The 25,512-nt window shown below is 37.7% G+C and overlaps 1 protein-coding gene across 1 annotated transcript in view; it reads right to left on the reverse strand.

The window, feature by feature from the left end:
• Positions 1–25,512, reverse strand: part of VAV3 (vav 3 guanine nucleotide exchange factor) — a 561,290-nt gene that overhangs the window by 134,983 nt on the left and 400,795 nt on the right. The window contains exons 17-18 of the mRNA XM_006882495.1: positions 11,402–11,427; positions 6,612–6,657 (exon numbers count right to left, since the gene is read on the reverse strand). Coding sequence (XP_006882557.1) covers positions 6,612–6,657; positions 11,402–11,427 — 72 coding nt within the window. The remainder of the gene's footprint in view (positions 1–6,611; positions 6,658–11,401; positions 11,428–25,512) is intronic.

A 25,512-nucleotide genomic window follows, 5' to 3' on the forward strand; every position in this document is an offset into this window, starting at 1 on the left:
GTCATCTACGACTTGACGGCACTTAACAACAGCAACAAAAGGAACATAGAGAGAGCTCTGTTGGCCTAGTGGACAGAAAGTTATGCTACCAAGCCAAGGTTGGATGATTATAATCTGTGGCCCTCAGGTTTGCTTTAAATTGGTTTTGGTCAAACATACTTCTAAGTGGTATAGCACTGGTCTGTGCATTGCTAAACTGAGGTAACTCATGGTTGTTGTGATGGTAAACACTGTAACCCTGATGTGTGAAATGTGATAATAGTTATCCATGGTGAACAGTGTTTGGTGGAGCTTCCCTATTAAAACAAGCTTGGAAGCAGGAGTGGCAACCATTTCCTAAATGGCTTGCCTCCGGAAACTCTATGAACATGGTGGAACTACCAAAGTTATTCAAGTGTTCAGGTCTTTCAATTATAGGGTTGTCATGAGTCATCTACGACTCAACAGCACTTAACAACAACAACAACAACAACAACAACAGTGAGTTTGTAAGATGGCCCACTTAGTAAGGAACATAAAACAACCGAGTGGCTAACAGCCCTCTTGGAGTGGAGGTCCTTAGTTCAACAGTCCAATAGGCACAAGCTAAGGAAACCTATTCTATTCCCAGCCTTCAAACTGTAAGAAAGGAACATTCTATTGGTGAGGAAATGTTCAATGAATCTCGATTTCGTTTTCACAATTTTCCTAAATATTTAATAACTACAAAGACTGTCCATTTTAGCAGAGTGTTAGGTGCTAAAGATGAGAAAAGCAGTGTTAGGTAAAAATGGAGAGTGATGACATCAGATTACAAACTAGAAGATGGTTACAATATTACATATCTTTACAATTTCATCATTACATAACCATCACGGGCAGAGATACTCTCACCTTGCTCCTTGGCATTTGCCTATGGCCAGACACATGTCAGTAATGTGCAAAACAGCTCGACAGTAGATTGCTTACTATTGTTGTGAATGTAAAAAGACACATAGTAAGACAGTAAGTGTGGAGCAGTTGTAGATGATCTTGTAAAGATGCAATTACAAGTAACAGAAATAATAAATGAGAAGGTCACCCATGTCCCAGAAATGGTCCTGGATGTGAGAACACAAGCGTTCTGTAATTTATAGTTGCACTGCTTATGCTCGGCATCCTCCTTCAAAGCACATGCTGCGTATGTCTTAGAATAGGCACCTCATGCCATTCCTATTCTGGAGGAACCTGTGCATTAAAAAAGACTGGCATGGCCATGCATGCACTAACATGCCAGACAGCAGCAGCAACAGGGATCCTTTATGAACTCTGAACGAAGCCTTAAAGGGTGAAACAAATCCTCTTCAAACTAAAAAAGATGAGAAGGAAGAGACTATGCTGTATTTTTTAGAAATCTGTTGTCATGGTCAAGGGAACTAGAAAGGTAGTCTTGAAACAACTACCAGGAGCCAGCTGCCTCAGTGAAAACCTAGTCCTACTACCCATACTTTAAAAGAGGCTTGAAAAGGAATCAGCTATTTTAAAAATCTGATCATGTTCCTCAGTATTCGTTCACGGCATGGATTTCTCATTTCTCTGCAATGAATCTTAATTACTGGGTTCCATTGTCCCAGTTTCTTCAAGTTCATTCCTTCAATGTGAAATATATTTTTATACATTTACAATTATGCTCCTAATATTTAGACTAGGATTTATATTTGATGAGAAATTAGTTTTGGAGGTGACAGAAAAGACAGAAGTAGATTTGACTGATTAATATGGAAATGTCATAATCTATGGAAACTATTACTTATTTATTACAGACAAAAATTAATTGATGGAAACTTTCAAGAATATGTATCTTCTTCCAAAATGTTTTCTAATTCAGTTATTTTTAAAAATTACAGGTTTATATTTTTCTCATCAGCACTTTCTACTGGGGACAAAAGCACAAAACTCTTTTACTGCATAAATTATCATTTTGTTTAAAAACAAATCTAAAAGAAACCTACAATTTTGTCTACATTTGGTATGAATTTATCAATACCTTAGCTTTAAAACACTTAAGAGTTATATTTAATTATGATTAAATATATAATTAAATTTTTATATATTGAAAATGTCATTTATATAAATGAAAACATACACATAACTTGCAAGTCATTTGGTTCACAATTGGATCTCTCTTTTCCAATTCCTTTTGTATTTTTTTGCATATAAAACATAATTAGATCTTTCTATATGTTGAAATGTCTACCACCTAATTATTTTTATGACATTGTGCCTTACTATAATGAATTAGTAATAAAAAATGGAATACAACATTAGTGTGTGTTGTACACACACATTCGTATTTATTCAATTCAAACTTTGTATTGTTTCTAGATAGAACATAAATTCTTTGTCATGCATCGGTCATATTTTAAACTTTGCTTAATATCATATAAAACACAGAGTTGTTAATAAAATAAAGTTTTCTTGAATCAACTTTTCCGTATAAGAAAATCCAAGAGTGGTGTTAAATATTAATCTGAAAAAGAAAGTAATCATCTTTAAACATGCCTCTGCTAAGAAATAGTAAAAAAAAAAAACCTCTTCACTGAAAAATTCAGTGTTTCTAAGCTCTATTTACTTCTTTGCAATCAAGATTTAAGCAATGAGCACGTAAGAGCAAGATCCTTCAGGAATGACTTGTTTTTTATCAGTTTGACCAATATATATTTATTTGCTGTTCAAGGTTATCAGAAATCCCAAGTAACTTTAGATCAGAAGAGAGCAAGCAATGTAGACCTCTCCCAACTAGTCCATCTAATCTTCAGGTAACAGAACAATGGTATGAATTTTTTAAAAGCTTGTGACCACAGGCTTAGGATGATATGAGTTATGTAAACTTACAACAATTTTACAATAGTCTGAAACCATGGACCTGAGAGAAATAGGGCATTTTCTGCCTTGCAGATTTGCCACATGCAAATGAAAATAATTCTTGAATCTATTATACTTAGATAGACAGAAAATGTTAAAGCTTTAGTATTAAAATTTAATTGGTAACTTTGACCTTGAGTGTCACTTTAAGTAAAAATATTACACCAGTGCTCAAGTTTTCTTCAGATTTATGATCTCATGTTCTTGAAAAAGGCCTAGCACCTCCGTGTTCCTGAAATAATTGATCTGTCTCTTTCAAGTGTTATTTTCCTGATCCCAACATCTGTCTCAGGAAGAAAAGTATAAACTGATGAAAATACCCTGCTATATTTAAGAAACTAGAAAAAGCTACCAAACCTTGCACCTACCACATAGCAGTCAAGATTATAAATTGATAAAATTCTTATCACATCACAGGAGATATCAAGTTAAATTACAAAGTAATTTGCAAATTTTGTCTATAAAGAGTGAATGTTTCAAATGTGAATGTTAACCACAAAGCAAACATATCTTTCTCGGGTTAAAATAGCATACGTTTTAAACTATGCAATATACCTTTTAAACCTTGGGGTTTTTTTTCTTTCTTTACTGCAATCACAAACACTGTTAATTTCACCATAAACATTAACCACCACTGTGGACTGAGTTTCCTCATAAAGATAACAAAAAATCACAAAAGCTATTAGATAAGAGGACTCAGAATTACAGCAAATTTGAAAATGACTGTTATTATCTAGCATGTGTCTTGAGTAAAATTCAACACTAAATTCAAAAAGTTTTGCAAAGAAATAATTGACAAACAGTATTGACGGTCATACACACAGACAAATGACAAAATGTCTATGTTAAACTATATGTTGTAATAAATATAACTATAATAATTGCTACCACTTAGTTCTATGCCCTATACAGTAGGCATGAGGCAGCCCCGGTGGTGTCAAAAGATCCATGGTTCAAATACACCAGCTGCTCTGTGGGAGTATCTTCCACTGCAGGCTGGTAACCATCAGAATTTTAGGCCCCAGAACCCAGTGAAGGGTCGCTATAAACAGAGTCAACTAACCAGCAATGAATGGGTTTTCTAATTAAGCACTCTACTAAGCACTTTACACCTGTTAACGTATTTAATCTTTACAGTTTTATAGGGTAGGTTTTTCCATTCCTCTCTTTTTATAAACAAGAGATGAAGTAATTGCTGAAGGTCAAAGATCAAATAAACAGGCAAAATCAGGCCACCAGAAACAGATCCGTGCTCCCTATACCATGTTCTTTTAACATAGCAGCAGGGAAAAGGAAAAACAATAGAGCCAACACATATAAAAAAAGTTTAAGACTAAAGGCATGAGGTATTTTATTTAACATACATTTATTGAGCACCTACTATCCATAGACAAAAAGCCTGGGAGGTGGATATGGTTCTCACATCTGGCTGCAACCCAAAAAAGTTGGAAGTTCAAACCTACCAGAGGTGAGATGGAAGAAATGCCTGGTCACCTACTTCTTAAATTTCAGTTAATGAAAACTTTATGGAGCACATGGGGCCAGAATGATTTGGAATTAATTTAAGAGTGACTGGGGTGGGGAAGGGAACTCACAGAACTGCGTTAAGTTCCTTTGCAAAAGTGAACGTCAATTTAAAAAATGTGACTTTTTTTATATGGTTCTGAAATTTGGACATGATGAAATGGTTACCTGGCCTCCCAAATGGTTTAATCAATCATTTTTATTTGTTTCCCATCCCCGTAAGCTATTCTAACTGAAATCCTAGGAAGTAGTCAATGCATTAGCACTTGAAGGTATCAACAAAATTAGCTGTTGTTGTTGTTGTTGTATATCGCAGAGTTGGAACAGACTCATAGCTGACCCTCTGGTGCGTTTCCAGAAACAGTTTATCACATGGGAGGAGACTGTCCATCCTTCTGCCGCAGAGTAACTGGTGGCCTAGAACCGCTTGTTTTCAGGATTGTAGCACAGCTTCTTACCACTAGTTCAACTTCCATAGTAAAAGCACTAACAGTGTATAGTGCCCCTTGGAAGCTACTGGCCCAAACTTAGGTTACTTCAATTTTTACCACCCTCTTTTTAAAACATCTTTGAGTGGTATATATCCTGCAAAAATGTAGCAACCTTCTAAAAGCAAAAGCCACATCAGATTAAATACTGGTCAAAAAAGGGTTCATTTTGAACAAAGAAACTCTCAATGTACCATCCATGACTGCTACCAGTCAAATGCAGGCAGAGTGGTAGGTAACAAGCAACCTCTAAACAAATAATTCCAGCTGAATATGAGAAGACAGCTCTGAGGAAAACAGCTGTTACCACATAATCATCTACAACAGGCAAGACCACCAACTTTCACTTACCAAAAAGTGTAAGAAAGTGAGAAATACATTCATAAATGCACTTTTTCCAGTGGGGGGAGGGAAACAAGACATACCAGACAGGGTATTGTTTTGAGAAAGTTAGAACTATTAAAAAGTAACCCAGAGACATTTTCGAATGTTGTTCGGTAGTTAAAAGGTTTAAACCGATTTCAGGACTCAAGTGAGGCAATTTCTAGCCAGAGGCAGCAAAGCTCTCATAAACTGCAAACACCTCATAAACTGGCATGGCTACCATAGGTGTGGTTTTGGTTAAAAGCCATAACAGTGTGAAACTTAGCTTTACAATGCAGTGAACACTGGTTATGATGAGAAAACAAAAGAAAACAAAATGCACTCATTCAGACTACTTCCCAGGAAGGTGTCTAGATATTTTGTGCTCCTCTTGATTTATTACAAATTTCCTATATTTGGAATCCTTTAGCCATGAATACCTTTCTTTGCAATCATATGACCAAACACCTAACAAACTTGTGGTAGTTAAACTGTGGAAGGCATTGCTCCATGGGAAAAAAATAATTATACTAAAATAACGACAGGGCAGACCTTGCAATGTTAAATAGAAAACAGCTGAATGTTTTCTGCATGCAAATAATTGGCCTCCAGAGAGGACATTAGTTTGCAAAGCCCTTAAATCTATGTGCTTCCATTATTAAGTAGGATGGACTGAGCACGAAGACAAGTACTTTCCCAAATCAGGAGGGTGCCTAAGTTGCTTGGTTCATTCCTTCCACAACCTCTTAGAAAAATGCTAGTTTATAAGTGCAATCTTGCTGCTTGATTTTCTTTCTAGATTTTGAAGAAAGAAGGGGAGGTTCTAGATACGTTAACATTAACCAAGCGCCCTGAGGCGGTTTAATGAGCAAATGACTCGTTATTTATTCCTTATGAACAGAGTACTACATAGGTGGTTCGGCATCATGTGACCCTGTCCTTGGAAGTACTGTCAGGTGAATGATTTACACATTAAGCCACCAGCTTCCAGTCACACATTCTACACTCACTTCAACAATATGTCTGTTGGTCTACAGTAATCACCAGCTATTTCCATAGTCATTCACTGGAGTTAAACTCATAATGAACCCATGAGACAGAGCAGCAATGCTTCATAGGGCTTTCTAGGCTGTATTCTCTTACCGAAAGTAGATCACCAGTCTCTTTCTCCTATGGACCTGCTGTGTGGATTCTAAAAGTCAACCTTTTCATAAAAGCCATATGGTGAGCTGTTGTGACAACAGGGCTACCTAATAATAAGCACACATCTATGGAGCTCTGTGTCTCAGGCATGCAGAAAGCACTAGCTGCGCACTGGAGAGCAGAGAAGATACTGCGTAATCAGAAGCATACCCGGATCCACTTGTCGGGGTGTCCTTCGAAGTCCATTGGTCCGTTTCTGTACGGAAAAGGAAAACAGCAAAACAGAAACAAGCTGGTGTGATTTTGTATTATCATTTTGTATTCATTTTGACACTCGGGAATGCCAATGAATATTATACTTTGTCAAATTAAAAATATACTGTTTACTCAAAACACATACATTTAAAGTTACATACGTATCTTTGAACTTTTTTACAAGTCACAGTGTTTATAGTAAGTATAAATACACATATCTATATATACTATGCAGATATATATATATATATATATACACACGCACACGTTGGCATGTTGCACTGCTCAACAGTATCCTCCTGTTAAACACGTTGCTGCAAATGACCACAAATGTGTTCCTAAGCAAGGTCGTCAATTTAAAAAGTATGCGGCAACGTGTTAAGATTCATACCCTCAGAACTCTGATGGAGCGCCACTATGAGTTGGAATCAACTCAATGGCAGCAGCATTGAGTTTATGTATATATAACCTGATGAGTAGGTAGAGATGTGTCTTAACCTTTGATCTCTCTAATAAAGTCTTCTACTTGCACTGCTTTTGATAAATTGTTGATATTTTTAACACAAGGGAAAAGAGGTATCTTTTTGTCTGCCATCTTTGGGTATTCACACAATTTCTTTCTTTTCTGTAAGTCACAGTGGCTACAGGAAATATGAGAACAAAGCCCTGGTAGATATTTCTGGATGTCTCTTCACAATAGAGCTCAACTGATTGTCTAAAACTCTAACTCAGTCCTTCTTACTGGGGTCTGACAGACCAGAGATTGGAGAAGTTGTAAAACCTAAAAACAGCTCGCAAGCTTCAATTTTAGCAACTTAACAGAGAACTGTGTTTCAATTATGAAACTCTTACCTCTGAATAGTTTAAAAAAAATAAAACAAGCAGACAGTTGGTGAATCTTGACTGTGAATTTTATAATATAAAAAGAATCCATATGAAAATATTTCTATGACAGAGATACATAGAGAAGAGGCCACAACAAAAGAGATGGCTGACTCAAGAGTAATACTTTGAATTTCGGCAGCTTGGTGATAGGAGTAAGAAAATGGATTCTGGAATCAGGACTTCCCAGCCTCCATTCAGACTTTGCCTCATGGCACTCATGTGATCTCAAGCAATTTGGCTAATGTCTGTGTACAAAGTGAGAATAATAATAATACTGACCTCCTAGGACTTGTGGTAAGAAATCATTATGTTAGTGTTCTATTAGGTACCTAGAACAGTTTCTGCCACATGGTAAGCATTACCAAGTGACAGCTTATTGCTATCATCATTTTTATTTACTGCAAGAATTATGTTCTAGCAGTAATTTTAAAGACAATATACCATGAGGGTAAAACATTCCTATATCAAATATTTTATTGGTACTTGAATGTTTAAGTTCCCATGAAGCATATAATATTTTATTAATCTCTTGCCCTACTATGTTCTAGGTTTTCCTTCAGGAAAATCACTGTAAATTGATCACCCTGAAGGCAGAAAGCTTCTTCCAGGAAGGTTGGGTAGTTGAATAAACTGTGATTGGAAGCAGTTAAGGAGGAAAATCCGCTCCCAACAGGAAAAAAATCTCTGCTACGTACTTAGACCAAATAAAGCTAGAGGGTTTAACATTTATTACACTTTAAAAGCACCTAAAAGTATTTTATATGGTGTTTTTTTAAAAAAGGAAAGAAACTTGGAAACGTTCAACAGACATATTTAAAATAATTTTAAAGCATCAATTTCAACTGTCATTGTATGGTAGTCTGTCCAATATTAACTCTGTCCATCCTTGTATTCTCAGAAGTCTGAGCCAGAGCTAAACACACTTCTGTCTCCAGAAGCAAAAGAAGACATCTCAGGCATGTCTAACAGCTCCCCCTCACACACCTTCCACTTAGTTACAAGATCAGAAGAATCTGTCCCCAGATCCTTCATAATATCCTCTGAGCTATGTAGAGGACAGAAAATTCGCCTAGTTCTGTAAATAGTTGATTTGTAGCTCACTTTGCTTTCTCTTAAAAAAGAACAAACAAAATTGAAGGGGGGATAAAACCCCACATTTAAAAAAACCCCAACCTCAAAAAAATAAAACCAAACAGCAACAAGAACAAAGAACAACCACAAAAAGTTTCTCTTTCTTCCTGGCTTTTTTGTTAAAAAATTAATTCTGTGGATTTTACCAACACCACATTGTTTCATGAACTAACTTTAGTTTCTGTACCTGATTTAAAAATAGGAAAGCCTGAATGTGAAGTAGCTAAAGAGACAATAACAATGAACATGCTTTTTGAAGTCAGAGAAGGATTCTGAAGGATCACCCTAGAATGGGATGTAAGATAAACATCCCTTTGTGTGTGGTTATGGACCTCCAAGAATGCATGACTATACAAAACTGACTTTGAAAATGTAGCATAAAATTTTAAAACACTTCAAAAGCATGGCTACTGAAATGGGAGAGGGATAATGTTATGCTGCAGGTCTGTCAACTCGTACATGGAGAGGAAGATTCTCAAAGAGGGGGCAAGAATCACAGATCTTAAAAAGGATTTCAATGAATGAATATTTAAAAAAAGAAAGTGAACTGGGAAGGCGGATGGAAGGAAGATGGGCAAATGTGCAATACTGAATGAATGACAATCCAACTTTACTATAAACTTTTGTTAAAATCACAATCAAAATAAAAATTTTATTAAAATATAAAGGACTTCACCACTGACTTCCTGGAAGACTCTGCTGCCTCTAATGGTGACATTCTTTATATGCCACCTTGGTGGGGAGTTGTAAGATGAAAGATGCTTCTTTTGCTACATATCTTTCTTAAAACCAACACTTCCAAATAGTGAGGGAAACATAAAAGCTTACTGCAATTACATATCCAGTTAGAAGAGAGAATAATTATTAATTAAAAATGACACTTATTATATTCAGAAATTTAGCAAGTCACTAAAAAATGATGCTACATTGAAAAAAAATCAACGTGAAAATTAATTTCTTTCATAGTAGGCTTATGTGTCATTTTCAGGAGTAGAAAAGTGCCTGGGAGAATTATTTAACATCATGTGAAACTTATTAACCACTTATTAGCACACTTTCCTTGTGTAAATATACCCACTTCACATTGCTTAATTAAAATAAAGTGAAACCATTTGACTTATAATATCTAACTAATCGGATCAATGTTAAAGAACACTGGGCTAATGTTCAGAGCTCTACAAGGAAGTGAGTCTCGACGCCTACTAACAGCAAAAGTGAGGAGGTCAATGGAGGTTGTCTTCCAAGGTCCTCAATGCTGTAAGAGGACCCCACAGAGCTTCCAAAACATTTTAGCTTGCTAACTAAATGCTAACGTTTAGGTTAACATTTCAGGTTATTTTAGCCTGAAAATAAATGATGTAGTTTATTTTCAATATTATCCTGGTTTTAATACCCTGATCTAGATTCTAAAAGATCAACTGATGCTCTAATTAGTTTACTGTAAAATATCATTCTTGTGATACCTCTTAGAATAAAGCCATATTAAAGTAATATAGAAACAAATATCTCCTGCAGGACATCTTATTGTACATTTTAATTCTTACCAAATATATAATCACTATCTTATTTAAAACTTAAATTAATTCTACTTTTAAAGAGATAAATTATAGCATGTTGAAACAACTTTGCTATATAATTTTTTTCTATTATTTTATTCAGAAGTTCTCACATGATTTGTGGTTCACCTAACTAATCATACGTTCTTAGCATTTTTTGTTTCATCACTGTGATATTCTTAGTTTTTGTCAGTATATACTATATAGGGGACCAAGTGAAGAATGTGTTAGTTCCAACTGGTCAAGACAATGATTATCTGGAACCTACACTGTATGTCGCTCTTTTGTGTTCTTTGTTCTAGTAACTTTATTCTGAAATATGACAGCATTAATATGCAACTACGTAAGTACAGATTAGACTTTGTATTAAATAGGAGGGAAATGTTATCAGAAGTTTATTTTGATCAAGAAGATTTAATGTTTATGAAGACTAATTAGAAGACTAACGTTTATGCTCAATTGAAAAACTACTTGATACTGAAACCCACATCTACTATAATGTTACAACTTCACCATCCACTCATGTTATCATTCATTACTGGCAAAAGTTCAGTAGCAGCATGACGCTTCTTAGCAAAAGACACGTCCACCAGCTCTTTGGGCTGAGAGACACCTTTCCTTCTGAACTTACAGAATCAGTGCTAGGCATGCCAAGGGAACATCTTCAGATGGATTAAACTTTATGAACATTAGGGATTTAAATGGGATTAGGTCTTCTGGAGACGATGAGCTGGGCTCAGGACAGGGCAGGGTTCAGAGCTAATGTACATAGGGTTGCTATGAGTCATAAACGACTCGATGGCACATACCAACAACATAGCAGGGTACCAAGAAAATGCATTCTTATATTAGCGCCACAGTGTGACTATGCTATTTAGAACTTACCTGAGTGAGTAAATACCTAAGATTCCAAAGTGCCCCCATTGTACAGTGCTAGCTTACATATTCATATTTATTTATTCCCAGACCATGACTAGGGAAATTGTCAAGATTTAAGTCATGCATGTCATTTGCAAGCACTAGCAGGCTTATCCTCATTCCACCTTTATTTTTTTTCCACTTAAAAAAGTACTTATAACATTCTAAACGCTAAATCTTTTCTAAGTTACCAAACAACCTAAAACACAAAAATCTATTCTTTCAGTAGAAACAAATATTAAATGTTAATCTTACCTCCAGAGGTTTGAGTGTCCCTTGTTCTGAAACAAACGTGAAAATTGGCATTGTCAGTGCAAGGTAATTTCGTTCAGTTAGCAACTTCAGCTTGTTCTTTGCAGCCTGGTAAAGCCCGACTGCTGCTTTCCCATCTGATCCCTGTGATACACTTCTAGAGGCCCTCAGGCAGGACTAGTTATTGTTTCGCAATCCAGGTTCGTTTACCTTATTGGCTTGTTAGGAAAGTGACTCATAGTTGCAAATGACTTACTGCTAGGTTATGCTTAACTTTTTTCGAGTGCTTATTATGCAATATCTAGTCAACCACGTAATGTTCATTAAAACCAAGTCTTACAGAAAATTTATGTGCATGAGAGAAATTTAGGTGCAAATCATTTAGTTTTCAAAATCTAAACTCACCAAGCTGCAAAGGTATTGCATTGACTACGACAAGTGCAAATTTAGCACTGGGCAATCTTACATGTTTGTTTGTTTGTTTTATTTTGTTTTGCTTTTTTAGTACTATAACTTATTTATCATTTCAAGAGCAATGCAGCTGGATTTAAAGATAGGAAGAAAAACTGTTAGGATTGGATACTGATGCTAATCTTCCTTTCAAATAAACAAGACAAATGGCTGCCCTTGAGTCCATTCTGACTCTCAAATGACCCCAGTGGGCAGACGAGGACTGCCCAATAGGATCTCCAAGTCTGCACTCTTTTCAGATGTAGATTGTTACATGTTTTCCCCACACAGAGGTTAAAGGGTTCCACTAACCTTTCAGTCAGCAGCTAAGCATTTTAACCACTGTGCCACCAGAGATCTTTAGTTTCCTTTTCCATAAATAGAGGAAACATTCCCTTCATTATATTTAGATTTTTAAAAATGGCAAATTGTTATGGGCCCTGAAGTGAGAGATGTGAAGGCGGGCAAAAGCTTGCTTTAACAGAACACATGGAGAGCCCAGGAAATAAATGGGCAGGGCTTTTAGTTCCTCTCCAAAATCCAGAACAGTCTATAGGCCATAATGTTTCCAGATTATGAGCAAAAAGACCTCATCATTTTGACCTGATGCTCATAACTCTTCCATCCAAAATCAACTTCTAAGGGAGCTCTAGTGGCCTAGTGGCAAGAAGCTGCACTGCAATCTTAAAGGTGCATGGTTCAAAACCACCAGATTCTGCTGGAGAAGAGAAGGAGGGGCAATCTCCTCCTGTGCCAGTTGGATCCAATTCGACGGTATAAAACAAGAGACAAACAAACAAAAAACCGCAACAAAATCAACTGCTGAGTGATTTGACACAGAAGAAGTAGTAAAGAGACAACAGGAGAGAAAGGGCAGCTGTATGTGAGAACTCTGTGTGCTTGAAGAGGTTCTCAGAAGGCCCACAACTGGAGTTCAAGGGCAGAACTCCAACAGCTACCACAGCTTTACAAGGAAGATGGCCTGGGGCATAAACCAGAAGGCTGTTTTATTTTCCCTCCACTTTTGACTTTGGTCTTTTTTGTTTTGTTTTGTTTTTTTCTTTTAAGGCGCTACACCGACTAGAGAGCTCTGGTGGTTTAGTTGTAAAAAATGGTACTGCCAACCCTAAGGTATGTGGCTTGGATCCACCAGCTGCTCAGAGAGAGAGAGAGAGAGAGAGAAGAGAGACTTCTTCCTGCATGATTTACTGCCTCACAAAACCTGTTAGAGGGTCAGTTAGGAGCTGGTTCCAACTTGACAGCACATGACAACAACTCCTGGATAAGAGAAATAGAAAATCCAATAAACTGACAGTCACCCTCCCAGAGAAATTCCAAGTGTATTTTTCTGTGGGTTTCAAACACCGTCACCCTGGCATTCAAGGCTGACGACTCCTCAGGAAGGCATCTCTGCTAAGCCTGAGTTTGCCTTTACAAAGGAGAATTCCAGGACCCAGAGCTCTCACTTATTTTCTCCTCTCCACTAGGAACATGAAATGTTTCAGAATAAAGATTGCTTCTGAGCAGTAATTGTCACACCATGCCTCAGGAGTGTCACCATCCAGGTGCTCTTCAGAAAGAAATGACAGTATAGCTGAAGAGGTCATCATGCTGTGTAGTCACTTGTAACTTCTGACCTAGGTTTGGAAAGAGGGTGTTTGGTGCAATCTGGTTAAATACCATGTCTGAACTTAGGTTAACCTAACAGAACAGCTATGATCTCTGTTTCACTGGTTTGCCAAGAAAGATTCTCTTTTGCTTAGCATAGTTCTAAAACACCTCTCTTACTAGTGAGGAGGGGGTTGGGGGAAGAGCCTGAAATTGGAATCAGAAATTCCAGGAAAGCCAAATCAAAAGAGCATAACGTTTCAGTTACAAGGACATTAAGGGAAAGTTTAATATGTCCACATAATTTTAAAAAATGAGGAAACCTTCAAACTCAAACCCACTGTCCACCAGTCAGAACTGACTCCTAGCTGAGTCTCCAGGGGATTTTCAATAGCCATAAACTTTCAGAGAGGCCCATTTTTCTCTCGGAGGACTGCTTGTAGATTTGAAACGGCAGAAAGGTACGGACTTCCCTATCAACTGCGCCACCAGAATTTTCCAGAGGAAACCTTAGCGTCCCCCTATTTCAAGTAAGTGTTCATTAGATCCGTGCACATCTTAATTTCAATTCACGAGATTAGCGTTCTTTTCCTCTGAGTATTTTCCTCTCTTCCTTGTATATAAGTGTTTTTGTGTTCTTGTCAAGTAGACTTTTCACAATATGTTTTATATGAGTATTTTTTTCTTCCCCCAAAGCCCATGGTAACCATATGAAGCAGTAACATTATGCCCTGGACATGTTCTCTGCATAGTCGTCAGCAAGAGGGGATGTCGGTATCTAAAGAGGTCATCTTGCCATGCAGTCACTTATAAATTCTTATAGGAAACACTGGAATAGAAGACCAAGGACTTAGAGAGATAGCATTTAGCAGCAAATTTGCCAGCTGTCTGAATGAGAGAGGATCCATCATAGAACTGAAGGGGTGTGAAGCCAAGAAAGGGCAGGCGTGAGAGACAAGTACAAAAGGAAGAACAAATCAGAGGTGGGGAATAGCCTTATCCAGTTCTTTCTCTTTTCATTGTATCCTGCTTTCTCTTTATGGTATCTCATTAAAAAAAAATCAGCTTTGCTTAAGGCTGTATAGCGCTTTTTCAAAAAGCTGTGAATAGAAATATCATTTGACCCAGCAATTCCACTACTGGGAATTTACCCTAAAGAAACCATAACTGACACCCAAGCAGATATATCCACACCCATGTTTATTATAGCTTTGTTCACAATAGCAAAGAGCTGGAAACAACCCAAGTGCCCATCAACAAACGAATGGATAGAGCAGCTGTGGTATAATCACACAATGGAATACTATGCAGCACTGAAAACCAAGGAACTCATGAAATATTATACAAAATGGGTAACCTGGAGGACATTATGCTGAGTGAAATATCTCAGTCACAAAAGAACAAATATTGCATGGGGCCATTGTTGTAAAACGGGACTGACATCAGGGTTGAGGGAAGACAAAAAAGGAGGGAAGGAATGATGTATATTGCATTGAAACAGATGAGGGAGAGAACTGTTTAAAAGGGATATATGAATGGGTATTCTTGGCATTACAGAAGTCCAGAGTGAAGGCTACATAGTGGAGTGGACTTAGGGGGAGGGATTGCATAACAATAAGAGGTTTTTTATTTTTCTTTTCAATGAGAAGAGTGAAGTGGGGAAGAGGAGGTGGGCAGAGAGAAAAGTGCAACAATGAATGACTGGAAACTCTAAGTCTCTGTAAACTTTCATTAAAATTAATTAAAAAAATTTAGTTTTTCTTTTAACTCCAATAGGATATACCGAGAATGCTAAGAAGCAGAGATGTCACTTTGAGGACTAAGGTCTGACTGACCAGTGGCATGGCCTTCTCAAGAGCCTCAAAGCACGTGACCACTTGAAAAGAGAATAAGGAAAACTGAAGAAGGATTGATGTCTTTGACCTATGGTGCTGGTGAAGAATATCAAATACACCATAGGCTGTCATAAGAATGAAATCATCTTGGAAGAAATGCAGCCAGCATGCTCCTTAGAAGTGAAGGTGATGAGATTTCATTTCACATACTTTGGACATGGTATCACAAAGAACCACTTCCTCAAAGTACAATATACTTACAAAATTAAAGTCAGTGAAAAGAAGAAACCACTCAACGTACTGGGTTAATACAGTGACTGTGGCAATGGGCTCAAACACGCAAAGATTGTGCAGGACCAAACAAGCAATATTTTGTTTATTAACTGTGAGATAGAATCAATTCAATGGCATCTAACAATAGTAAATGCTATCAGTAATCTAAGAGGAAAAATAGAGAAAGTGGTTGGTGTGGGACACATCTAAGAGGAGAGGTCAACCCTTAACTCCCCCGTTTTCATGATATTCACATGCTTCATTCGCCCAAACCTGCCTATGTCCTCAGCCCAAGCCTGGGCTTTTCTTGTGACTGGGTTTTCTAAATTATTTTAAAACAGGGTGAAAACCAAAGGAGTAGAGAAAACAGGATCTGCTCTGTATTTAGAAATTCTTAACCAAGATCCTCTGTGAATTCTTTGGTACTTTTTATAGTGTTCACACCATTAGACTGAGAGAATCCTTTCCGTAACTTCTCCTAACCACATTGATGCTACATAGATTGATAACTTACACTAATTAACAGAGGAGGGATAAAAAACAGCTATAATACCGTATCATAACTTTTCAAAATATAAAAATGGAAACATATGTAAAAAGATTCATTCTATCTGGAAAAATAGAGTAAGAGTCAATGAAATAGTCTATCATAAGGTTGTTCTAATTTAAAACCTGAAACCCCATTCTTGTTAAGTATTCCCAATTCTAGGGGAGATACTTCTTGTTGTTGTGTACTGTAGAGTCAGAACTGATCCTTTGCCGACTGTCTGGCAGGTTTTAGAGGCAGTTAAACGCAGAGACTGCCCATCCTCCTTCTGTGGAGCAACTGGTGGCCTTGAACCACGTGCATTTGGGACTGCAGCATAGCTTCTAGCCACTAGGCCACCAGAGCTCAGACCACTAAAAATATCTTTTTGTATCACAGTTTTACAAGAAGGTTTAGATAATGAGGAAAGCCTATTACAAATTCTATGTAAGTTAAATCCTGACCAAGAACAGTGACTGGCTGACATTGCATGAAAAAGTCCATTTCTGTCATTTATTCTTTCTCCCCTTTCTGGGAATTTTCTTAGGCTAGAAATTCAATTCTTTAAATTTCTGAATGATTTAATCCTCAGCTTGTGTCTACCCTTTAGTCTAGTCAGGCTCCTAGTGTGCAAACTCTAAAATGTTCTTATCCTTTCCAGAACCTTTCTAGATGGTGCCCTGCAAGCATCCGAGGAGCTTAGACCTTGTGTTATTTCATCACATCCCAGCTGGTTTAATGTGATTCAGAGAAGCAGTGTTACTCAGGGGCTTGGAGTCAGCAGAATCCCATCTGCAATGGCGGTACAAGGCTCTCTGTGCATATTTGTGTAAGAGAGACAATATTCACTGAAGCTTGAGAGTCACATCATAGAATTCATTTGTTTAAATATAAAATTTGAGCCTATTCTATTTGTTTTTCTAGTACAAGTGACTTCCAGTTCATACATTATTACACAATTTGCTTTGTCTCTTATCTGAAGTTCTGTTTTTTAAGACTCAACAAATACATTCCTAGTAAGATCGCTTGCCTCAAAAGGGGCCACAAAGAATATAGCTTTCAAAGGGGCTTTGTCATCTTTCCTTAAACGTTATTTACTTGAAACACTGCAATTATAACCCAGTTGATTTGATCAAATTTTGGAGGAAGTTGTACAAATTTTATGTTTACCACTCAGATCTTCAGCAATATTTGACAAAAATGAAAAATAATGCTTGGAAAGAGATTTTATTTCAAATATTTTCAAGAGCTTTAACAGGAATCTAACTATAGTATAGCACCCAGTACACTCTGACAATTATTAGTATATGATCAAACTGAACAAGTAGTTAAAGAGAAGAAATACTCATTACCCTGAATTATAAAGCTGTCTTTGTAAGTTAATAAAAGGCTTTAAGTGATATAAAAGAACCAAAGCCTTTAAAAAAATCATAATCAATGACCAAGCTTACTTCAAGTACAGTTTACATAAACTATATAATGGGAAAAGGCTCAAAAAAATTTATATTCTAAAAGTTAACCCCTATGCCAAAGTACTGCCATATTATATATAAAAGCGCCCATCTCACACATCTGTTTTGGGATTAGGTTCTCAGCAGCAATTTTTCTGTTTAAGGCATTAGGATACTGAGACAATGTCCCTCCAACTAGGGAGGGCTATAGCAAGTGGCAAGTTTTGATTTAGCAGTGCCAAGGAACCTTGATGGTCCAGTAGTTAAAGCACTCAACAGCTAACTGAAAGGTTGGCAATTGAAACTTACCAGCTACTCCATAGCAGAGATACATGGTAGTGTGCTTCTGTAAAAATTGTTGTTAGGTGTCGAGTACAATTCATGGCAACCTTACAAGCAACAGATCTTAGCCCTGTCCTGTCCTGTGCCATCCTCATCATCTCTGACATACTTGAACCCATTGCTGCAGCACTGTGCTAGTCAGTCCGTCGGGTTGGGGGTCTTCCTTTCTTTTGCTGACCCTCCTCCTTGTAGTCTGCAAAAATGACAGCCTAGGAAAAACCCTACAATGCAGTTCTACTCTGCCTATAGAATCCCTCTGAGTCAGAATTGACTCGATGGTAGTGAGTTTTTATAGCAGCAGCAGCAGCAGGAGTAGCAGCTGGCCTAGATAAAAGAGCGATTAAACAGATAAGCAAATGGGGATCTGCTTTGGTTAAATATTAGAGCAGCTGGGGCTTGCAGTCTCACTAAAAGGAAAGATGCATTAAACCAAAGTCATCTGCTCCAGCAATATTTGCTTTCCAGTTACTTTTTTTTGTTTAAAATGAAAGGATGCAAAGCAAACTATACTGATCATTGTCAGGATAAAAAAGGGATGAAAGGCGCTTTACGATAGGTTGTTATTAGTTGGCCTCCGGTCAACGATGGCTGATGGTGAACCCGTAAGTATAGGAGAGAACTGCTCCATCTTTTAGAGGAAGAAAAAAGCAAATGTTCTCAGTGGCTAAAGTTAAGGATTAGACCTTCATTGTGGTGTATGTGAGGGTGAAACGGCACACTGGAATTACATCAGCTTTGCAGTGACTTGTTGAGAGAGTCTTGTATAATGGAGTGCATGCCTATTCATTATTAAGACTAGACAGTTTTGGCAGCACACTTCAGAGCCTGTGTACGTGTTGATCACAGAGGTTGCCATGGTGAATGTGAAGAAGTCAATTCAAGTTCAACGAAAAAGGGAGAGTTGGAACTGCCTGCCCTTTATAACCATGCAAATCCACCAGTGCCGAGACATAAACATCCAGCCTCTAAATTTGTTTCCAACTTACATGGCTCATCTTGTAAATATCAAAAGAATAAACTTAGAACTTTCTTCCATCCTTCACATGCATTTGAGTTGATAGTCTGCCATAGTCACATTTTATGAAAATGAATTACTTACTTCATTCAGAAATTCATTTCATTTTTGCCAAGTAATTATGATTTCCAGGATGAATGGACACCAGATAAATTTAAAGGATACAGAGCATGAAATATAAAAGGTTACTGATCCTAGGAACACAACAGCCGAACTAGGCTTAATTTTCACATAAAAAGACTCTAACAGCAACTTAAAATACTTACTGATTAGTATTTAGGGGGTGGAAATATTCCTTTTTGGGGAGGAAAAGGTAACAAGTGGTAATAATTACCTGCTTTGGACTTTGATATGAAGGAGAGCTTTGAGAATTGTTCACAATGTCAAATTATAGAGGAACATCAAGAAATGGAAGACCTGACATGTTATGGCCAAAGTATATATATATATATATATATATATATATATATATATATATAATATGGAAGATTTTCTGACCTTTATTTACTCCTGTATTGCTCTGCTATATTGTATAGCTACTTTTTGGCTTGACTATCCCCTTATCTATAAACAAGTCCTTTTTTTGAATGGAAATGCATGTATTTTTTTATTTTCCTTTGCCTCACTTTCCCACTTGTTATTTAAGAGATAAATCCAATCAATACTCTTGGTATCAGAGGCCAGGAAATCAAAGACAAGCTGTATTGGGAAAACCTGTTGTCAAGGACCTCTCCAGAGTACTGAAGAGCAACAATGTCAGTCTAGAGACTAAGGTATGCCTGATCCATGCTATGGTCTTTGCAATTACTTGCTATGTATCAGAGGGATGGACAATGATTAAGGATGATAGAAAAAGAACTGATGCCCCTGAGTTGTGTTGCCGCATGGACTGCAAGTAATACAAACAGGTTTCTCCTAGAGAGGGTAAAACCAGGCTGCTTCTTAGAGGCAAGGATTCTGAAATTCTGTTTGACATATTTTGGGCATGTTGCAAGGAGGGAGAGACTAGTCCTTAAAGAGGGATATCATATTGGAAGGGAGAAGGGACAGTGCAAGACAGGAAGACCCTGGATGAGATGGATTGACTCAGTGACTGGGGAAATAGGGATAGGTGTGTCAGAGACAATGAGGTTGGGTCAATATAGAGCAGGGTTCAGAGCGTTGTACACAGGAGTGCTATGAGTCGCTAGTAACTCAACGGCATATAACAACAACAACAATAACCAGTCACAGCTTTCTGGATGACAGCAGACTTCCTAAGCAATATGAAGCCAAACAGAACCCTTTGGGTTTTGCCCCTTGAGAATGCAGACAGTTGGTGTTCATCAGTGGAGCTGTAAACCTGTTAAACTGAATTCAATACTAAATCACCAGTAATTGAATGTTATTAGTGATTCTGATTTACGTACACATTTACATTTGCCTTACACTTCCTTCAAATTTAACTAGTGGAGTGATCTCCCATCTTCTTCTTCCACTAATACATTTTTTTAAGAAAAATAATTGCTCTGTCATCAATCCCACCTCACTGCAACCACAATCTACCAGAGGACATATATGCTTCAGGGGTTCTGCAAAGAGGACAACCTTCAGAAACAGACAGCCAGGCTTTCTCTCAAGGCAGCTCAGGGAACACTGAAAGCAAGCCTTTAACTGGCTTTACCACGCAGAGATCTCCTTCAAATCCAAGTTGTTATGAAATATTCTCCATATGTCACACACTCCTCCATATAAAAACCCTGTGCATGTAAACAGTGCCCCTAATCCAGCCCCTAACACATGTTGTCTTTTCTGTTTCTTTCCCTACAATCACACTTCCCCATGTAACTTATCAGCTGTGGAAACGTGCACTGAAGTGCTGGAAATAATTATTCCTGGATGCCAAAACAGAGGACTGTGTAAGACAAACTGGAATTGGGATTCACGAAGTCAAGAAGCATCTCACAGAGCCTAGCTTGTCCATGTCTTCAAAACAGTACATACTTCTGTAAACTTTAGTTCCAATACAATATTGCAAAATAAAATCCCATGCAAAAAGACTTAGAACCTAATATCAAAATAGGTAAAAAAAACATGCAAAAACTCTTTGCAAAGGAGGACATGAAGATGACTAACAGACACATGAAGAAATGTTCAAAACCACTGTCAATCAGAGATGCAAATCAAAACAATGAGTAACTGTCTCACGCTAGCCACAGTAGCAAAGTTTAACAGGACAGCAAATAGTAACTGTTAGATTGTGGAGAGATTGAACCTCACATGCACTGCTGGTGGGATTGTAAAATGGCATGACCACTCTGGAAGACAGTCTGGCATTTCCTCAAAAAGCTAAACACAGAAATTTCATGTGACCCAGCAATTCTACTGCATGGAATATACCCTGAGGAAATCAAAACTGAGACATGAACAAAGACATGTACCTATGCTCACAAAAGCATTATTTACAACAGCAGGAAAATGGAAATAGCTCAAATGCCCGTCAATAAGCTAATGGACTGAGAAATCAGGGTATAATCACATGATGGAATACTATTCAGCATGAAGGAACAATGATTTCATAAAATACTACGTAACAGTCTAGAAATCATTGTGCTAAGTGAACTTAGTCTCATAAAGACAAATAGAGCATAAGACAATTATGAAAACAAGGACAACTGAGTAAGATGTGTATAAATCTTCAAAAGGACAAGGAAAAGGTGAAGGAAAAGGGGAACAAAGGGGAAAGTAGGGAAATCTCTAGGATAGCAATGGATAATGAGCAGATGAGGGGGAATGAAATAACAGGAAAGGTTCAATGGAGATGTGAAATGATAGGGTAATAATGGGGATAGATCAATAGTTAATCATATAAAATATAATGTAAATGAATGAAACCCAATATAAAGATTGTATAAAACACAAGGTACATGCGTGAAACAATGTATAGGAATGATTTTACGCAAACCAACAAAATGTGTAAAAAAATATAGGACATATTTCCCTACATTCACATCTGACTTCTCACATTCAAATTCACATTCTATCTAGTTAGACGAGGTTCAGGGAGCAGGTATCAGGGATTTCTAATCCCAGAGGACATCTACCAAGAAATGGAGAGAAGGCTGCTTACAGAGCTGTAACAAAGAGTTCTCTTTATATTGAAAACTTCCCTCCCCTCAAAATCCCCCAAACTCAACAAACCCAAACAACCACCAAGACCAGTTATCAAGTATATTAGGTTCCAATTATAAAACAGCATCCTGGAAGAAAAACGTGTTTGCTCTCATTCTCCAAAAATAAAGGTGAGCCAAAAGAATGTGGAAACTACACACAATGTCATTAATATCACATCTAAGCAACATATTGCTGATGACTGATTATTTTAAAAATGGCTAGGTATGACTAGGGAGGATAGAAGGAGAATTGACGCCTTTGAGCTGTGGTGCTGGAGAAGAGTATTGAATGTACCATGGACTGCCAAGAAAACAAACAGATTCATCCTAGAGAAGGTTAAACCAGGCTGCTCCTTGGAGGCAAGGATTCTAGGGCTTCGTCTGACATACTTTGGACATGTTGCCAGGAGGGACGGGTCCTTGGAGAGGGACATCAAGTTTGGGAGGGTGGAGGGACGGCGCAGGAGGGGAAGACCCTCTATGAGGTGGATTGATTCAGTGACTGGGGTACTCAGGATGGGTGTGTCAGAGGCAATGAGATTGGCACAGGATAGAGCAGGGTTTAGGGCTGTTGTACATAGGGTCGCTATGAGTCGCAAATGACTCGACGGCACATAACATCAACAACAACAGGTAGAACCATATGTAGACAGGGAACCGCCATGAAGTCAAACTAGATTCAGAAGAGGCAACAGCACGAGGTCAAATAGATCCTGGCTGAAAACAGAAAATATCAGAAAGATATTTGTCTTTGCTTTATTGACTATGCACTATTGACTTGTGTGGATCATGGCAAACTATGGCTAACAAACAACAACAAAAACAACAAAACAAACTATGGCTAATGCTGAGAAGAATGGGAATCCCACAACATTAAGTTATTATTTTCATATGAAATCTATATCTAGATCAAGAAATTGTTGTCCGAACAAAGCAAGGGAACACTGCATGGTTTAAAATCAGGAAAAGTATGTTCCAGGGTTGTATCCTTTCTCCATACTTTTTCAGCCTGTCTGCTGAACCAATCATTGAAGAAGCTGGACTATACAAATAAGAATGTGGCATGAGAATTGAAGAAAAACTCATCAAAAAGCTACATTATGCAGATGACACATTTTGTTAACTGGAAGTAAAGAAGACTTGGAACGCTTGCTGCAGAAGACTACAGCCTTCAGTATGGATTACATTTCAGCATCAGGTAAATGAAAATCCTCACCACTAGACAAACAGGCAACATCATGATAGAGAGAGAGAAGACTGAAGTTGTAAATAATTTCATTTTGTCTGGATTCACAATCAACACCCAAGATATTAGCAGTCAAGCAATCAAAGATATGTTACACTTGGAAAATCTGCTGTCAAGGACCTTTCCAAAATATTAAATGGCATGTATGCTAGTTTAAAGATTATATAAGGTGCATTTGATCCAAGCCACAGTCTTTTCAACTACTTCCTCTATGTCAGAAATTTGAACAATAGTTAAGGATGACAGAAAAAGAGTTAGAATCTTTGAGTTGTGGTGTTGGAATACTGAATATCCCATGGATTGCCAAAAGAACAAATAGAGCTGTCTTATAGGACATGCAACCACAGTGTTCCTTAGAGTCAAGAAGGGTGAAAATTTATCTCATATGCTTTGTGCACATTGTTAGGAAGGCCAGTCCTGAACAGGTGACGTCGTGCGGGGAAGGTGGAGGATCAGAGAATGATGAATTCACACAGTGACTGGAACAGTCGGCCTGAGCATATTAGAGATTGTGAGGATGGCTCAGGGTAGGGCAAGTTCAGATCTGTAGTTCAGAGGGTCGCTATGAGTCATAGTCGACTTGCTGGTACCTAACAATAACAACATAGGTCAGAGTAAACTAACTCCACAAGGTTTGCAAGTCTGTAAATCTTGAAGAGAGGAGACTGCCTTCTCTTTCTCCCACAAAGCCCTTGATGGGTTCTTACCACCAAACCATTCAGTTAGCAGGAGAACACTTCATCTACTGCACCACCAGGGTTCTTACACAGAGGGTTTTAGGGACAAGCCAGCAAATGCTGCTCTGAAGGCCAAAAGTGGCCACTTCTAACTCACTGACTATAAGCATTTAATATCATACGTTTCATAAAAATCTTGAGAAGGAAAAGAGAGAGAAACAGAAGAGAAAGAGGGAGAAGGGAGGGGAAAGGGAAGAGAGTGAGAGACCAGAGAGGCAGACAGAAAGACAAGAGAAATCAACAGAAGGATGCAAAACAGAGAACCCAGAGAGCAAGGGAATATATTCAAGACACAAAACCACAAACTGGACCAGAGGATAAAGAAAAAAAAATCTTTCTTGCGTTGATGTTTGAATAATGCACACAATGCTTTCTAAAATATCTGCAAAAAAATAATCATTATCTATAATCTATGGTTCACTCTTACTCTTACTTATTGGTTTATGATTTGTTAAGATCTTAAAGCAAAAACTACCCCAAACTAAAAGGGTGTGAAGTCTCTCCAGCTCTGAGGGACTTTATGGGTGAACAGAGATGAGCATATAGACTTGGTCCCCAGGAAGCCTGTCTTTCTAGCAACATATCAAGTGTTTAAACTTGAAACATTTGGTAATTACTACTTTATTTAAATTTAAGTATTTCTGCTTAACAGTATATTGTAAAATATCTTTCACGGAGAAAAGTCAGCACATGACTTCCTACTATGGATTGGGCACTGTGTTTTTGGCAAGTCTCAGCAGAGCTAGGTTCCACTGGTAGCACAGCACAGTGCATAAAAACGAACTCTGACGCTGGACCATCTGGATTGGAATCTTGACTCTGCCACTTACTGACTGAATAATCTCAAACAAGTAGATCATTTATCTAAGCTATTTGAGTATAACACAGAAATAATAATAGTCAATACCACGGAAATTTTATAAGATGAAAATGAGTTACTAGCGTTTAATATGCATGTGAAAGTTGAACAATTAATAATGACAAGAACAGATGCTTTTGAATTGTGGTGCTGGCAAAGAGCATGGAATGTACTACAAACTGCCAAAAGAAGAGGGGGATCTGGTCAGATATGAGTTGGCTTCGACTCAGCAGTAATAAAGAGAGAATCAAAAGAATAACAAAATTGTCCTGAAAGAAAAGCCTGGTGTTCTAGAAGCAAAAAGAAAAACTGAGGGTATTTACCCATTAGTAAGAAAGGACAACCATGACTCCTACTGACCCTGCACCATCCCACCACATCCTCATAATCTCTGCTGTACTTAATCCCACTGTTACAGTCACTGTGCCAATCCATCTCATTGATCCTCTATTTCTGCAAGAATTATGCCGGCCTCCAGAGATTGGCTCCCTTCGTAATCTACCGAAAGTATAAGATACTTTGATTGTAGAAGCACCCTGACATGTTATAAGAATAACAACATCATGGAGGAAGACATGAAGAGAATTTTGAAAAGGTGAAAGATTTGTGACAGAAATATT

The sequence above is a fragment of the Elephantulus edwardii genome, unplaced genomic scaffold (genome assembly GCF_000299155.1).
Source record: "Elephantulus edwardii isolate Elephantulus edwardi_28Jun2011 unplaced genomic scaffold, EleEdw1.0 scaffold00020, whole genome shotgun sequence".
NCBI classification, from domain to species: domain Eukaryota; kingdom Metazoa; phylum Chordata; class Mammalia; order Macroscelidea; family Macroscelididae; genus Elephantulus; species Elephantulus edwardii.